This window comes from Thrips palmi, unplaced genomic scaffold, assembly GCF_012932325.1.
Source record: "Thrips palmi isolate BJ-2018 unplaced genomic scaffold, TpBJ-2018v1 HiC_scaffold_16, whole genome shotgun sequence".
NCBI lineage: Eukaryota > Metazoa > Arthropoda > Insecta > Thysanoptera > Thripidae > Thrips > Thrips palmi.
In genome coordinates, this window is record NW_023144625.1 from 14153589 (window position 1) to 14171244 (window position 17656).

Below are 17656 nucleotides of genomic sequence, written 5' to 3' on the forward strand. Positions count from 1 at the left end.
GCGCAGGGTTGCTTCGCGCTGCTCCGCGGTTATGTCCTTCCCCGGGAGGCGTCGTATATCACGACAGGACTGGATGCGGGTTGCATGTCTGCCGGGCGCCGCGCCGAGCGAGAGTGGCTCTTCGCACCTCGTCGCGTGTGTGGCCCACTGCGCTACTGCGGGGACGGCGGCGTGCAGCAGACTGACTTCGACACATCGATGCCTCTCTCTCTCTCGCACTCGTGGGGCGTTCCGACGGAAGAGACAAAGTGACAAAATCAGACGTCTTCAAAGAGGTTGTGGCGCCTCCACACTGGACATGTGGCTCCACTGTCGTGAATCGTAGTGTTCGCTGAATTCACCTGCCTTTAAGAGAACGTTGGCGTTGCTAGGTGCGTTCGCAGTGCTAGCAAAATGGCGCGCGGAGCGCCTTGGCGGCGGAATGCACTTATTCCAAGTTGTTGATTGTGTGCCAGCGCCAGATCTAGCCCTGCGCAGCAACTCTACGCCGTCTCGTATAAACCGGGTTTAAACTCGAAAGTGTCTGTCCATCGCACACAGCAAACCTCGGCAACAACAGCAGTTAATAGACATTGTAGTCGAGCCGCCAAGCCGACCGCTCGGAAAGCGTTTTTCTTCTCGGTGCCCCGCTCGCCCCGCTTCCGTCACGGCCTTGCGACTTAAACGAGGCAGGCGGCCAATTCGCTGCGCTTTCGCCCAAGTTTGTAAAACCTCAACCCCGCCACACTTTCGCTATTTCAATAATGGATGAGCTCCGAATTCCTTTATTAAATAAGGCGCGGTGCTGCGGTTGCTTCCAGAAATCCCATAGCTAGTAAGTCCACGCCCCTCATGAGGCTCTTGGCTCCTCCAAGTTCGCCGCCGCAGCCGAGAGTGTTGGCAAGTTCAACAAGAATGCGGCCGCGCGGCCCAGCCCGCCCCGCGCAGCACAGCGCAGCACAGCGCAGCAGAGCCACCCTTCTTCCCTGATACCCCTTTTTGCTCGGCCCGAAATCCTCGCGCACGCATCCCCCCATCCCGACCCGGGGGCTCCTCTCCTCCTGCCTTGCTTAAAAGGGACTCTGATGGCCCCGCGCGCGCATACACACACGCGCACGCACACACACTCAGGCGGTGCAGGCGCCGATAGGCAGAGAGATTCCAGCCACCGCTTGAGGGAAAAAAATGGTGTGAGGTCGGGAAGGTTTGGAGGTTTGCGTGGATATAAGAGAGGCGCGCGGCTCTATTTTCGGTTTTGTTTACATTCGATTTGTCTTGCCCCTCAGCTTTTGCTGTGGAGGAAGGTGGGGTCGAACACACGCACTTCCTTGTAATGTAAATGATCGCTGAGTGTCAAGTCCTCGACAAACTTTGAATTGTGTTTCGCCTCTCGTGTGCAGCAGCACCTCGTGCGTGTGCAGGCCCGGCCACTTGCTCCTCCCCGTGTCTCGTTACGAGACGAGCTGAGGGCCAAAAAGGCGCAACTTTGCCTTGATCCCGCGGTAAACAAGCAGGGCGTTGTCTCGGAGATAGGGCTGCTCGCAAAGTAGTATGACGTCGAGGTACATCAACATGGAGTTAGCACTGAAATACCCTCCGAGAAACTGTGGAGGGAGGGCAGAACCTCAACCTCCTTTTCGTGGCCTGCTCTTCTTCGCGGCAGCAATAATATTTGATGAAAAGATGCTTTTGTTATTTCGCCCTGTCCGCGTGACATCGGGGGACAGTGCCGGAGGCTGCGCTTCAGCCGGTGCCGTCACACGCGCCAAATAAAACGTCTGGAATAATTTTTGTTTTTTAAAGACTGGAAGATGTGTCACTCCGAAAAGTTGTCTAAGCGAGCGTCGCGATGGGCTTTCAAGGTTCCGAGCGGCAAAGCGCCTTGCTGACAAAAATGTCATTGATGACATTGAGCACGCAGTTTTACAGCAAGCACAAACGACAAATGAAGGTGGTGCCTTGCCACCGGAACGGCGTGAATACCATCCGAGGAAACTCACCGCTCACCCCAGAGTCGAACAACTCTGACGTCCAATTGTCGCATCCCCTCACAAATTGGGCCATTCATAGCGAACAGAGTGCGCAGAGTGCACAGAGTGTATCGGCGGCGACAATAAAGGGCAAGACGGTACCTGCCAGTGGCGCTGCGCCGCGCTGCCGGCCCCAGCCCCGCCACTACTTGTCCAATTAAAAGTTGCCGCTGCGGGCGACAGCCCCCTCCCCAATTCTGCGCTGAAACTAGCCCGGCGTCCCCACGCTCCCTTTTTGTAGGAGCATCTCGCGGGCCCCCGCCTTTCAATGCTCCTTTGGTCTTGTAACTTCACCGCACACTCACCCTGTTCGCTCGTCAACTGGTTCATTTAAGAGCAATTTCGACATTTTTTTTGCCAAGCAGCTTATGAAACGGCACAAGTGCCATTTTTTTTCGAAGAGCAAGTCTTGAATGTTTGGTTTTACTTAAACATTTTATTGTCTTTGCTCGTCTTTCTGCAAACCCGAGCGGACTTTGACCTTGATCGTTTCATTAAGTTTGCTACCCACTTGGTATCTGGGAATGAATCTTACTCAAAAACTTACTTGCAGGAGATCAGGTAAAATGACCGTAGAGCAATTGTTTTGATCTTCCACATGGAAAACGAAACAGGTAGCAGGGACACTATAAATCAAGGATGGCGCAGACTCTCCCCCTCCCACTCCGCTTCGTTCATTCTCGGCCGGCTTGAACAAAGCTTTGAGTCGACGGAGGCGCCCCCTCGCGCCGCGTTCTTGCGTGCAGAGCATGCCTCACGACGTTAGTGTCGCATTTTGTCCCCGCCTCTTGATTGATGTCGTTTGCTTGACATTCTACCTCCGTGCCGCGCACTACACTGCGGGAACAACAACGGGCATCTCAGGAAAGGTCCCTGATTGTCGGGGAAAGTCTGTGCAGTCGGGGACCTTTCCCTCGTCACCGTGTTGCATTTCCGTTTCCTCCTCGAGTTACATTGACATGGAGTTTGGGCCTCTGTGCTCTTCAGCACGAACTGTGTAGACAGAGTCTGTCGATGGAGCCGTGCGTGCGTTCCAATTGACGCGATCGGTGAAGTTGTGGGTCGCCGTCCGAAACTACGTGACCGATTTGAGGACGCAACTCTTTCCTTGCCGCGACCTAACCTAACAGCGTATTCCTGACGGGGACCCAACCCACGTGGACTCGGTCGTACCCGCTGGACCGGCGGTGCCCTTGAGTACTCGGTCCCACTCGGAGGAGAGAGGGGGGACAGGCGAGTGCCGGTGTCACATGAGAATAGTTTCGGCAAGAGGGAAGTCGGCCAGAGCAAAGTAAGGTGGAAGGGGATCTTCCTGGGTACCCACCGCAAGTGTGTGGGAGCGTTGGTCGAAGAGAGGGCAGGGAATGGAAGGGAGTATTTGTCTATAGGGCCTGGGGAGATGGTACGAAAACGGGAGACTGACGTGCAGGAGTGCGTGAGACAGACAGAATGACTGTTCCAATTGTTTTCTTTTTTCTCCCCCCTTTCGTTTGGGAGAGTGCGCCGGCTCCTAGTGGCTGCTTTATGGGGTGTGTGGGACTATGGTGGGACTAGCTACTCCGCACCGCGCCGCGCTGGCCCTGGAAGGAGATAAGACATCGTGCAGTGCTCTGCGAAGCTCGCAGCGAAGCTAGCAGCGCACCCAGCGCAAGAGGCGGGGCCAGGCGCGGCATGGCAGCGGCCCAGTTAGCTGCTGCGGCACAGCGCCCTGCACCGTGGCAGACCAGGGTTCTCCTATTCGTCGTCAAGACTTGTCAAATCGCAATCGGGGGTCGGGTACGCCAGAGCAGTACACCACTCAGGAAATTGTGGGGTTGCTTCGATCTCCCTCCTGTCACTTTTATTTTTGTTTCGTGCTTTTTTTTGCGGCAAAAAGCGGCACTCGTTTCCTGCATTCGGGACTAATTAGCTGCTTCATTATCGCCCCTTTCAGTCGCGTCGCGTAATCCTATTACGATTATAAGCCGCAGGCTGGAACGGTGAATGATTCGTGAGCCTCGCTTTATTTCTTTCTGCTCTTTCCTCGTGCATGGCGTCAGCCAAGTGGCGTCTGGGTAAAGTCACCGTCGATACCGCACCGCTTGTTGTTGTTGGCCGGTGGTATTTCAGAACGCGAGAAAGCGTCGGCCTGGAGGGAGGAAGAGTGTAATAAAGAAGCTTAATTGCCGGAACAGTTACCAACGGAAACAAGAAGAATGAAAAATCGCGAGCCGCGCCGGAAGGGGTCCCTCGTCAGGGTGCTCCCGTCCCCGTCGTCGCCTCTCGGGGTCGCGCAGCCCGGCGCCGCCCATCCTGGGTATCGCCTTGGTGGCCAACTTTCGGTAATACCCTGCCTGCGAACGGCATCGAAAGTTGACCGCCAACAAGCAATTTTAAGGCCGCTGAGCTCAAAATGTGTCCAGCCGTGCTGGCGTATCGCACGTCGCCTCGCCTGCCGGGGCAAACCACAAGAGCCCGGAAGAACAACAATAATTGTTGAGGAACTTGGCGAGGCGAGGCATGCCGCAAAGTATGAAGGCTCCCCTCGGCCGGCCGGCTGGGCTGGACGCACAACGGGACGAGCGGGAGCGGCCTCGGCACGCGGACGGAAGGCCAGGCCGGGCAAGGCATCTCATTCCCAGGGACCCTTTCGAGTCTTCCTTCCCCTCTTTGCTTTCCGCCTCTAATTAAAGCATGTGGTCTGAATGCGAGCCTCCCTGCCTGGTGTGCCTGCTGCTGCCTCCAGCAGGGAAAAAAAACTTCCCTCTCGTCGCCTGCCCGGCCAGTGCCCGGCCGTGTCCATTCAGCGGACGACTACAAATTACATCATCACAATTTGGGCACGCGATTTTTATTTTTTTTTTCACGTTGCGTGCCATCGATAGGTTTGCTTTGTAATTTGAAACGGAAATGTAGCCTTACCGCTTTGGAGCCGTCTGATTAAGACACTGTTCGGGTCTGCTTGGTGAAGCAGCAAAATGGCCGGGTGGCACAGCAGTGGGACGTTATCGACTCTTTTTTTTAAAAAAAAAAAGTTTGGAACCGATCGTGCTAGTCACAGAGATGAAAAACACCGGTGCCCTCACGATTTTTCGTCAACTGTTCTCAGCCAGAAGTTTGAGAAGATAGAACCTAAAATGTGACGTAACTCATTTGACAAGTTGGGAAGACAGTGCGCGGGGCGTGCCACGGAGGAGGAGTGCGGAGGTGGTCGACCCGAACTCCCTCAATAGAGGGAGTAGCGAGGCAGGGGCGGGCCGAGTGGGCGCGCCTGATTATAATCGGGCTGAAAGAAAAATTAAATTATTATGTAGAGTGCGGGTTACTCCATACTAGAAAGTTCATGGCGGGTCAACGCTGCTTGGAGTGTGCAGGCCTCTGTGTGTGCGCGTATGTGTGTGTGCGCGTGCGAAGAGGCCCTGTGCGTGCACGCGACGCTTGAGAGGTCGCCGCACGCGTGGCGCCTTGTAACCCTGCCGTGCGAACAGAGCTATTACTTTTTTCCCCCGCCGCGCCCCTCGCGAAAATTTAATTTTCAGCAAACTAAAAAAAACATCTTCACTCTCTTGGAGCAATCGAAGCAGCACAGCCATTCCCAGGGAGCTTCTCCTCGGAGTAATGTGCGTCTCTGGTGCGCGGTGCCTGACAAACCCATTTCCAGGGCGCCGGGTTACCTTTCTCCCTTTGCGCCCCTTCGCACATTATGACATTACTCGCCGCGTTCCATTTGCCACACGCTTCCTTGTCGGCGAACTCAAATTACCCCGCCGTTTTCATTTGTTCCCTTCTCCCCCACGGGTGCATCACTCCCCGTGCCAAATCCGCTTCCGGAAAGGATGGGGGAACGCCGTGCCGAGTCTTCGTTCTGGCGCCGCCCTTCAACCGACCCGAACCAACCCCAACCTTCACCTCTAGCTGAAAAAAATAAAAAAAAGTAAAAGATATCCACCACATTTTTTTCTGAATGACACCTGACTTTTCTTTAATGAGAGCTTAAAACTCATACTGCTGGTTAAGTCTGTGATGATATGAACCAATTCAGTGATGCTAGGAACCAATTCTGTAAAACTGACCAACGAGAAAACGAAGGGTTCAGGCCAACCGTTTACTCCCACCGTTGGACACGCTCGACCACTCTCCTCCGGTAGGTGCAATCCCGACTGTCCCGCCAGACAAAGGCCTCTTTTTCTCGTCACCCTTCGAAACCGCTTCATATCCGCTCTCCTCAACCCACTCCCCCGGCATCCAAGCCCTTGCCCCGCTCCACCTCCCCCCCCCCCCAAATATCGCCACATGCCACCGTAACATATGGGCTGTCGTGCCGCCCGTCCGTGGTGGGGGGTGAAGGGGGCGGGGTGGGGGACTTGAGGTTGGCTGGACGGGCCGTGTCTCGTTTGGTCACTTGTTCTTGTTATGCCTCCCCTGGACAACGCAGGGACGGCAGGACAGCCGAGGCTGGCGCGCCATTTTTCAAACGCCTCGCCGCGCTGCCTCCACGCTGCCGGGCCCTGTCACAGCGATATCACTTTCGATGTTGTTGTTTGCGCGTCTAATATCGGCGGCGCTGCGCCACGTTCTTGGCGTCGGGTGTCCTTGACCCAAACTTTTCGCAAATATATACGTCACGGCGGTGTTTTTCGGATGCTTTTTCCGGCGGCAGTCGATAGCCGATCCCAGCGATCCGGCTATCCCCGGCGGCGGCGGCGGCGGCAGCGGCCTGTCAGGGGTATCTCCGGCAGGTTGCCGCTACGCTACGCCGCGCAGCGCGCAGCCCGGCGGGCCGCCTGACAAACTGCCTACCTGCCAGGGGCAGGGCCTTGATTGTATCGCACCCAGTTTATCACAACAGCGGCCCCGCCTCTCTCTCTTGCTCTCTCCGTTCCTCTCGTTAGCGTTATCTTCGAGCGTTTGAAAGCTCGCTCGAAATGAGACTGGCCAAGACGGAGCACATGTCGGCAGCGCAGACGCGTGGACCGCCCCGGCGATGTCTCAAGTAAAGGCATCCGACCACCATCGGCGATCTCAAGCGACCTTGGACACACAGTCGGGGAGTTTGAAACCCGGTTTTTACTGTTGCTTTTGCTGTGCTGCGTGTTGGGTGGCTGCCTACGGAACTATACAGCCTATCTGTTATTGTTGAAGACCGTTTCAGAAAGCGATTTCCAGTTTGCGGTGCGGTAGGCCGAGCTCTGAATGACGCCCCAATGCTTCATACATTGCCAAACACACACACACACACAACGAGGGAGCTGGGCCCCAAACTAGTTTTTGCCCGACCAGGCGGACCATTTCTGTGCGGTATGGGAACGATTGTACTATTGGCACGACGATCGCGTGCCCGGCCTTGGCGCGTTCGTGCCACCGATTGCCCACAGTGCTGTCGCTCCGACGAACTCTCGTCGGAAATGTGTTGCGGTGCCTGCTAAACCAGTAGTAAGGTGCCTCATGTTCACCGACCGCCATCTTGGTTCCACATAGGAAGCCGAGCCGGCCGTCGTCCCCTTCCTGCTGCTGCTGCTGCTGCTGTTGCTGCTGCTGCTGTGGTTCTGCGGGCGACCCGTTCCACCCTTTCTTCATAATCTCTCCTGTCTCGGGCGGCGCATTAACAGTTTCCACTCTTGTTTACTTTATTAACTTTCGCCAACAAGATGAGGAAGAAAATGCAATTTTCGGGCCAGTGCTGTCACAGTGGGTCACTGCCAGCAGTGGCTCCGTGCAGTCTATTTGTTTCTTGGACGAGTTTTCGCGGAGAAGAGTGAGAGGAGGGGGAGGAGGGGGAACGAGGCATGACCTCACCCGGGGGACCGCGCAGCAGCTCATGCAGACAATACGGAATACAGAAAAGTCCTCGTTTTCCATTGCAATGGTCCGCACAGCAGCCATCCTGAATTAGAACAATGACACTGTTTACTTTAAGAATCCAATTTGACTGGTGCTTCTTGTATTTGTTCAGCGGATTTAACCAACTGCTACTGAATTGAGGTGGGGGTTAGTTATGAAACTGCTGGCACTGCTATCCCTATGCGCGGGCTGCTCCTCCCTGAATGTTTCTATGGCGCTCGCGGGGCCGGACGGGAAAGAAGGCCCTCGCGGTCGTGTGTGGGGGAGGCGGTGCACGCACGATGCAGTGCTTGGGCCTACAGCCGTGCCTACAGCACACAGGGGTGTTTTACCGCGTACGCTCGTCCGTTAGCAGCCCCGACGTTCCCGTAATCCGCTCCCCCGCTTGCCCGCACTCGTCCCCTCCGCCCTGGTGGAGGCCTCATTCCCGCCCACACGACGACGAGCAGACGAGAACACGGCGGAGATACACCCCGCGCCTCGGGGACCGCTAGACGCGCGCACGGCGATACCCCGCACGCCGGGCGCGAGCCTGGGTGGATCCGTTTCGCTCTCGCGGACGGCCCACGTTGACGTGACGTACTGCGCGTCGGTCCGGCAGCTACCGGGCGTTGGCTGGGCAGACGCCACCGCATCAAAGTGGGAATAGCAAGAGCATCAAAACTGTGCGCGGTCATCTCTCTGCTGCTGGCTGCGCGGCGCTGCAGAGCAGTAAGCCTCACTTTCCAATTGATCTGGTGAACGAGGTTACAAGAACTTACCCCTGACAGCACCGAGGAATTTACCCATGGATCGAGGAACACATTCCTGTCGCTGTGTTTCTGGTTTGGGTCGACCTCGGAGCTCGAAACGCGTCGAGAGTCGAGTCCGCCCGTCCACATCCGCGTGGTCCTTGTGGCAGTGTGGGTCGGCATGGCCATGTGAGCCGGAATAGCCCAGAATGTGTTATTGCCCGCGCTACCCGTCCGTCCGGTCCGCTGCGAGCCCCACCGCGCGGTCTGGCCCCCGGTCTGGCCCTACACCGCACCGCTTGCAAACTTTGGGGCGTGCTGCCGCGCGCTCATTATACAAACCTCGGCCGTGCGCACCGCGGCAGCGTGGCACCGCGGCAGCGCGTGTCGATCCGACGGGTCCAACGAGAAAATGTCGTGCCAACTTTCCACGGGCCCAGTGCAAACTCGCCGCGGACTACTTATTTCGAAACGTTTTAATTTTTCCCTCCACTTTTTTCTCGGCGTGTAAAGGCACACCGCTGGAAGGGAACGCGTACAACAGGGTCGCCACGGGGTATAACCTTGATGCGCTGCTGGGTCCGCACTCACGCAGCGCGCGCGGCGGACAGGAAACCAAATGTCGCGCGTAAGGAAGGGAAGGAAAAAAGGTCCAAGTCGTAAAAAAGTCTACCCGAGTGGCCTCCTTTACATATGCATGAGACACCACAGCGCACGCCCCGCCCCGCCTCCCCCGGCGCGACACGGCAGCCCGCCTCACCTCCCTCGACCAATTTGGACCGGAGGGGGGGGGGCAGTCGGCCGGCGTTCGGCCCCCCCAGTGATAGCCACTGATGAGAGGTGATGCCTGTCGCGTCCGTCGCCTCGGCATTAATTATCATTGCCGCGAGCGAATTGGCTCGACAAGAGTCCCCCCACCCTTTTCCCATAAGACGCCCTGGAGGGGTGGTGGAGGGCGGCAGTACATTCTGAACACACATGTTCCTCGCTCCGCCCGCCTTGGCCGCAAAGTAGCTGTACGGTAAGAGTGGGCAGTTATTTCCGCCGCATGCTGTCTAGCTCCCGCCGCCATCCCCGCCGCATCTCTGGCTGTGTCTGTCTCGCTCTCGTTAAGTGGACCCCAGCGACCCATTCCTCGCCCGGCCCGGCCCGGCCGCGCGGCGTGGTCCCTCGGCCGGGAGAGATATCACCACGGCGGAGGCGCGGCCGACGCCAGGCAGGGCGCGACGCGCTTGCAAATTATTAACACGCGTAGCGGAGCGAAAGTGCAAAGTGCACTGACCGTTGTTGGAGCGCGCGGCCGCGGCGGCTATGAAATATTTTCCGCGGGGAGCAAGCGTGGACGCGAACGTGCTCCACACGGCGGTGGCTCAAATGCCGGGGCACTGCCGGCAAATAGCAACACGAAAGGTTTAAAACGCAAACTTTTGCAAGTTTATTCCCACAAATGTAGTCAAAGGCATCCATGCGAAACGGAATTGACGTTGGGGTCTTGTTGTGCGCGGCCCAGCGGCGGCAGACGGCAACATAACCTCAAACCACATCGCTCCGGCCCACGCACGTCGGTCTGCATGTTTGGCTAACTCGCTGTTTTGTTCGTCGCGCAGGTGACGTGGGTGCGGAGGCGGGACTGGCACATCCTCACCACGGGCATCTCCACCTACACCAACGACGAGCGCTTCCAGGTGCTGCACCCGGAGGGCTCCGACGACTGGACGCTGCAGATCAAATACGTGCAGCGCCGGGACAACGGCACCTACGAATGCCAGGTAAGGCGGCCAAATTCGGTGTACAAATCCAAAGAACTTCAGTCAAATTTCGATGAATTTTTGTCGAATTTCGGTCAAAATTCGATGAATTCCAATCGAACTTCGATGGATTTTAATGAATTTCCGTGAATTTCACAAGTTTGATGAATGTCGGTGTACAAATTAGGCTGGAGTTACACCCTGAACGCACGAACCCAAATGAGCGCACGACGGGGCCTTCGCTGTGGTATCCGCCGGCGTCCCCGGAGTCGTACTCCACTAACTACCCACAGCCGTCGCCGCGAGCTTCCCTAGCGCGAATCTAATTTTCCAAGGTTGCGCGATCGCCGCGCTTCTTTGTGGATTTTGCCGCGCTCATTCCCGGCCTGTTTACCTTTGCCTCCGCGCCCTGCGCGCTCTGCTCGCTCTGCTCCTCGTGACCAACTCGCTCAAAAACGGCAGTGGGCCGCCGCCGCTGCTGCTGCCAAGGCGAAGCAGTCGTCTTCTTTTCCCCCCCGAAGCCGGGACGTGCCCGCCTTGGAAGCGATGGCGGCGGTTCTTGCACCGGTCTCGGGTTTTTCGGCTCATTCCGATCCCGTGATCGTCATAAATCGGCGCGGCAAGACTGCCGCATCTGCGCCGGGACGCGCCGCGGACTGCGTGCGTCTCCTGGCACGCTTGCCGCTGCCCGCCTCGGTCGGCCTTGGCCATTAGGTGTTTTAGGGGGTGCTCCCCTTTCAGCCCCCCTTGCAAAGAAAAGATCGGCACCCACACACACACACACACACACACACAACGTGCGCGCGCGCCTCCGCTCTTGACCCTTGATGTGTCCCCTTTGATGTTTTCGCTTCTGTGATTAGAGCCGGGACCGGCAGGCGGGCCCGTACACTCGAGTCTAAAGGTGTGGAAAGGTAGGAAAAAGCAATTGCCGACCCCCTTCCCCTCTTCGAGTATCAGGAAGTCGGAATCAATTTTCTTTTCATGCCGTTTATTAATTAGCTTTCCGGCTCTCGTCGACAACATCGGCGTCGCCGTAGAGCGTTTCCTGCCCTTCTTCCTGTTTCTAGTTTCTCTATCTTTTTTGTGTGTGCTTGCTTGTTTGCGCGGGCCTCGCTGCGCTGCGCCGCGCCGGTCGTTCGCCCACACTGCAAAACTTGATCGCTCCTTGATTGGCCGCCCCTCTGGCCCGCTCTCATTTCCTGTCTGCGGACCGCCCGCGCCCCTCTCCGGCCGGCCTCGTTTTATTAACTATTCTGACTCGCTTATGGAAATAATCCAATTCGAGCGCCCATCCCCACCTTTTACACCTTTTTTGGGTCCAGCTGCCCTCCTCGCTGTTTTTCTCACTCTACCTCTCTCTCTCTCCCGTCGCTGCCCCCCCCCTCTCTCTCTCTCTCTCTCTCTCTCTCTCTCTCTCTCTCTCTCTCTCCTCTCTCTCTCTCTCTCTCTATCTCTCTCTCTGGCTTTCCTGCCAGCGCCGTCCTCCAATCTTTTCCTCAGAGACCGAGGCGAGCGATTATTAAAATTAGGCATTTGCTTCACTCGGTCCCTTCCCGCCGCACCCTGACCCCGCCTCGCTCAAAGCAGAGAGCCCGCGTACCGATGACCGCCTGTTGGGTCGTTTATTGGCCCGGGCCGTTGGTGACTGACTTGCCGGGTGGCGGGCCGCAGTCATGCCTGGTCGATCTAGCTGGAATTTTCCAGCGTGGTTGCAACGCACAGTGCGACGCGCGCCGGTCGGCGGGGCTCAGGCGGCGCTGCTCCGCGCCGCTGGTATCTCTCTTTCCTAAACACATTCGTCGTATGATGCAGTGTCCTCGGCCGCGCAATAACGGGGATACTTAAATCACAGAAAATAGTTATTGCCCGGCCTTAAAGGGGGCATACATCACCACGCGCAAGTGCTCCTGAAGGGCCTGAAGGCACCAAACGCTGGGCGTCCTTGGCTGCCGTGGCCGGCCGGGCCGCCAGGGCGCCGCGCCCCCGAGGAGAGAGGTTAGAGGACTTCATCCGTAGGGCGGGAGGTCGCCGCTGCGTCGCGACAGGCCTCACTTGCATGGTGTGTGTGTGTGTGTGTGTGTGTCCAGGACGCAGCGTGTCTGCATCCAGAAAACACTCGAACATGATTTATTCGAGCAGGTCAGTCGCGGAAAGCACTGCAGGCCGCGCGCTGCTACGCATTGCCCGCTGGAAAAGGGTTTAAAAGAATGGCTTTGATATATCGGCAGGCGCACTCACACACGCGCGGGCCCCCCTCGTGCCCCCCCATCCCACTGCATGAGTTTTGTTGGTGCAGGAAGTCGAGCGCCAGGTTGAAATGAAATATCACCCAAGTTGCCTCCCCCCCCCCCCCGATCCTCCGTCTTGACGCGGCTGACCCGCGCTGATCTCAGCCCCCCCCCCCCCCCCCCCCCGCGGGGCGGCGCACTCGACGGACCGGAGGCTGTTCCGCTCCGCCTTCTCGGAATGTCAAGCCGAACCGAGCGCTGCGTTTAGTTTCGGATCGACGACGACGGCACTCACAGTGGCGTGGCCTTGGTGCAGCCAAGTCAAGGCAGAAGGCTGGAGTTTTAATCTGGATACAAGAAGTATTTTTTTCTGGGCGCGAAAAAAAAACAGAGTTTGGATCAAGAAAATTTTTCCAAAAAAAAGCAAGAGGTGCCTTTTTTCTTCTTATTTGAAAGGTAGTTTTTTGGGGGGGTGCAGATTTACCTGGCCACTGCCTTGCCACTGCTTGGCTACTGCCTGGCCACTGCCTGGCCACTGCCTAGCGCACCCCGACGGGCGCTCCGCCCACTAGGCGTGTCGCAACCCTTTCAAGGCAGGGAATGACAAGAGGTTCGTTAGAGGAGGAGGGGAGGGGTATCGCCCGACGTCCAGTAGTGCAAAGACCTGGGGAATTTTCTGAGCGGCTCAGAGGGCTTGGGAATGATTAATGGTACACCCTCTCCTTGTAGCGCGGGGCGGGGGTTGACGGAAGAAACCCGAAGGAGGGGGGGGTGTCCCCCGGGAAGCGCCACGGAGTGAAGGACTCGTGTGAGACCCGCGCTGAGAATGACAGTAATTGCTGTCGAGAGAGAAACAGTGCGAGAGAGAAAGGAGAGCGTGTGTCCACACTCGGTGTGGTTTTTCGTAACGCCCAGCCCCGCGCGTCAGGGCTGATTGGACTTTACTGCGAATTAACATGAAGCCAACACCGAATCGCGTGGCTGTTGCCGTGCTGGCGAAGAGAGGCTCCGTCGCTCTGCCTCTGTCGCACTCCCGGGTCGTCCCGGAAGGGAGCGAGAGAGACAGACACGACTTTTCGGAATCGCTCGGCTTGCAGCCCGTCTGGCACCACACACTCTGGTTTGCCGGACTGAATCCACTCTTGCCATCAATTCCTGCCTTGTGAAATGGACTTGTCATTTTTATCTCTTTTTACAATACGCAGCCAACTTGGTTTTTTTTGTAATCTGAGTCCTTTTAACTGCTTCCCATCGGTCGGTTTGAAACTCTCCATTCGGCATGGACGGGGCAGGAGTGCCGCGGCACCAGGCCAAATGAAGGCATCCAAACGGACGGGGCCCACACCGCAAGGCCGCGAAGCGAGTGACAGGCGAAGAAAGGGTGTCCGTTTGATTGGTTCCCAGAAAGTCTCGATGCTCCGCTCTTTGAATGCGTGCGGCGGCGCGGGCTGCCTTGAAAAGTACGAGTCTTTCGCGAAGTCGGCGCGCGTTGGCGGCGGAACCTTCGAAGACGCGGCGCACCAACTCAACAAAGAGAAACAACTTGAATCGAGCTGACCGCCACACCGAAGACAACGGCTGGCGAAACCAAGAGCGTGCCAACTTAACAGGGAGACACTGGACTGGGCATATTTCGCGTCTTCAAGCCTCTGGCGTTCGCTTTATTGGACGGGTCAGGCTGTCGGCTCTGCCACGACCACCTTCAACGCCTTGGGGGCGTCTCAAGGTCATCAACACCCACGCACCGAGTCTCGCAGCTGGCGTCGTGGACACGGACGACACCTCTAAACACATACTACGGCGGTAACCGCGTGGGCTGGGGCGCGGGGCTGAGGCGTTGGGCGGGGTGGGGGGGGCGGGGCGGGGCGGGGGGCGGGGTGGCGCTCAGGTAGGTGGCGGCGGCCTTTTTATTTGCGAAACCGGCACTCTGTTTCGTGGGACGATGAGGTGTGAGCTGACCGCGGGGAACATTTGGTGTGTGTGTGTGTGTGTGTGTGTGTGTGTGTGTGTGTGTGGCGCGCGTGTGTGTGTGTGTTGTCGTCAATCCAGCGTGGTTGGGGGTCGTTTGGGGGCCCCCGCAACAGCGAAGCCACGGCGCAGCCATGAAAAAAGGAAGGCCAGCCCCCGTATTTCGCGGCGCTCTCGTAAATAACCATTAGCGGGTAGCGACGTGAACAGACTAAAGGCGTCACTGGCGGACACATTTATTTTATTTATCTGGTCTAGATCAAGCCGCACGTGGACAGCGGTCCATGCCGCAGCGGGCAGCAACAGTGTCCCTCCATCGATTTGGAGTGGTTTGGGCCTCCGGGTCTGGGTCGTACGCACTGCTTTGGCGTTTTGACGCGCTGTTGTCCTGGCGCTGGTGACCCACAGAGTTGCTGGTCCCCCGACTATCCCTCCCCGGGGCTGGGACGCTGGGCCGAGGCGGGCGGGTCCCCCCCGCCGGTCCCCTGGCCCTCTGGCCTTGGTCCTCTGCGGTCTAGGAATCAGAGTCCGTCCGCGGTTTCTTAACTAGTTAACTCCTACAGGCCGAGCCCTCTGCTGTTTATCATGCTAATGCTGCCCAGCAGCACACTGTCAAAATAGAGAATGCTCCCGACGTTTTCGTCAGTCGACATTAACATCATGTTTCAGGAGCAAATTGTTTGTTACTTTTTAATTGGCTGATGTCTAGTAATCAACCAGGTTTGACTTCTCAGCTGGAATTGGCGAGATGTCTGGCGGCTGCTGCATAGCGCCCGCGAACTGTGCGATAGGCAACACGCCGCGCACGGCCGCGCCGCGCTCCCTCCGTTGCCTACCCTGACCATTACCATTAAGGGCTGGGAGGCGCCCGCGTCACGCGTCGTGCGTGGATCGCGTCGACGGTCGCAGGGCGGGGCAGATGCGTGCAGGGCACGGCCGGACGGGGCCCTCGCCGCTACACCGCATTACTCCACCCGGCTAAATTATTCCCCTCCACGTCGGGCGAAAGTTTTAATCCGCCCTCCTAACAGCCATTCTAAACAATTTTCGCTTCCTCTCACCGCAACGCGGGCCGTGATTGCGGCCCCAAGAAAAGGCGCCAAAATGTGCGTTTTTTTCCCTTTTGTTTTCTTTACTTTTGACCGAGACAGGACCAATATTACGGTACCGTCGGCCAACAACAATTTCTGTTTTTCGTCCGTCTATAGACCGGCGGAGGGATTGTTTTCGTACCGATTTTATCGACTTTATGTGAGTTGAAACAAAGAAAATATGCAGTACCCCTTCTCACACGTGTTTTTTGGTGTGCGCCGCTGGATTGGATGGGCCCGAGTCGGCTAAAGATGATTCTCGGGCCAGCTTGTCAAGCCCCTGTTCATTTGCCCACGTCCCAACTCGCAGACTGCAGCGCTGCCACTTCTCTCGTCCCCGGGAACTCCCACGGCGTGCTCTGGGCGCTCGAAACAGAAAGGTGGTGATGATGAAGTCGTGTTCCGCATCACGCCGCCTCCCCAGCCACCTGGTCACCCTAGCGGCCCTGCCGGCCCCGGCTGCTTACTTAGGCATTGCTTCTTATTACGATCACGTCGTTTGCAGACGTCCGCGCCTCTCCCGGGACGCGCCGCGCAGCCTGACCCAATTTTAATCCCGCGCCGCCGAAGTTGCACCGCGAGGAATAATTACCTTAATCACGGAGATCGTGATGGAGGAGGAGTAGTTTGTCGGTGTTGACTTTGGCTGCGCCGCTGCGGCTGCCAGCTCCGCCTGCCCGCCTGCGTCAAACACACGCTGTGTCATCACGAATGGAGCCCGGCAGGCAGTAGACTGATTCCGAGGGTCGTTTTCGTCGCGCTTGTCAGCTCCCTCGCTCTCATGGGAGGTGCGAGAGAGACAGCTGCGGCGGGACTGCGAACGCCTTGCTCGACTCGCGACGACGTCATCCCAGACTCGGCTGCAACAGCGTCCCTTTGAAAGTAGCCGCCGACGATCTTGTTTGCGTGTGAGGGTGTCCGGAAGGATCACGACCGCCCCGCCCCGCCACGCCCCGCCACACCCCGCCACGCCCTTTTGATATTAACACCCTGCGGCGAGCCGGCTCAAGGAACACAAGGGGTAATTGCGGCCAATCAGGGCGGCCCGGTGGTGGGAGGGGGGAGTGGGGGGGAGCTGAGCTGGCCGCCTCGAGCCGCGACCCGCCGGGTTGCCTGACCGGTAACAAGGGCCCCTGATGAGGCACTACTGGGAGGCCTAGCACCACGCACCGCCTCGCCCTGGCTGGCCTAGCCCGGCCTGCCCGGCCGCACCGTCCGTGGTGGCTCGATCCGGAAATGGTCCTTGTAGTGAATGAGCCCCCCCCCCTTTTCCCCACCCCACCGTTTTTCGGCTTGTTTCTCCCCCGGGGATGCTGCTGCAGGCCGAGGCCGCCGCCGACGAGGTCTGATGATGGAGGCGTGCTTCACACGCGGCCAGTAACGCCAGCGACTTTGATTTTCCCCCTCCTCGCCCTCAAGGGTGAGACCAACCGCGCGAAGATCGGTCGCGATACGAACTTGCCGAAATTTGGGACTTGGGCGAGATCAACATTTCGAAGAAAATGCATTCAGGTCCTCATTCAGGAGTCGATTTTCTCGGGTCAGACATTTTTGAGTGTGCATTGTCTCGGGATGCGGCCTCGCAGGCTCCGACTATTAATTCAGCCACTTCGCTTTACCTTCAAACTTTGACGCGATCCGGCTGAAGCCTCGGCTGGCTCGGCCAAAGCGGGCGAAGAAAGCCGACGAGCGGCGCGGCTGTATTTTAGGCAAAGCCCTGCCGACGACGTGGGGCCGCTAAGGCTGCTGCTGCGGCGCCGGGCGCAAGTTAGGGGCGGCGAGGCGAGGCGAGGCGCCGGGTGGCGCCGGGTGGCCCTCAAGCCGCACTCTGCTGGGAAATCAGGACTTAGAGCACGCATGCCGTGCCGTGCCGTGCCGAGCCAAGCCGAGGCATCACACTCGGCTCATCCTCGGTCGAGCAGCCAGCCCGTCCTTGGTGCCCAGCTTCGCCGAGGCTTGGCCCAGGCTTCGCGCGCCGCTCCGCTACAAGAGCAGCGGCCTTACCGTGCACACACAACACTGCGCGCCCCAGCGAGCGGTAGCGAGCCCCGTCCGGCC

The 17656-nt window shown here is 58.0% G+C and overlaps 1 protein-coding gene across 4 annotated transcripts in view; it reads left to right on the plus strand.

Moving 5' to 3' along the window:
• LOC117642785 (hemicentin-1) overlaps positions 1–17656 on the plus strand; it is a 205769-nt gene that overhangs the window by 166205 nt on the left and 21908 nt on the right. For all 4 annotated transcript variants that reach the window (XM_034381325.1, XM_034381326.1, XM_034381324.1 and 1 more), the window contains one exon: positions 10168–10329. In XM_034381325.1, coding sequence (XP_034237216.1) covers positions 10168–10329 — 162 coding nt within the window. The remainder of the gene's footprint in view (positions 1–10167; positions 10330–17656) is intronic.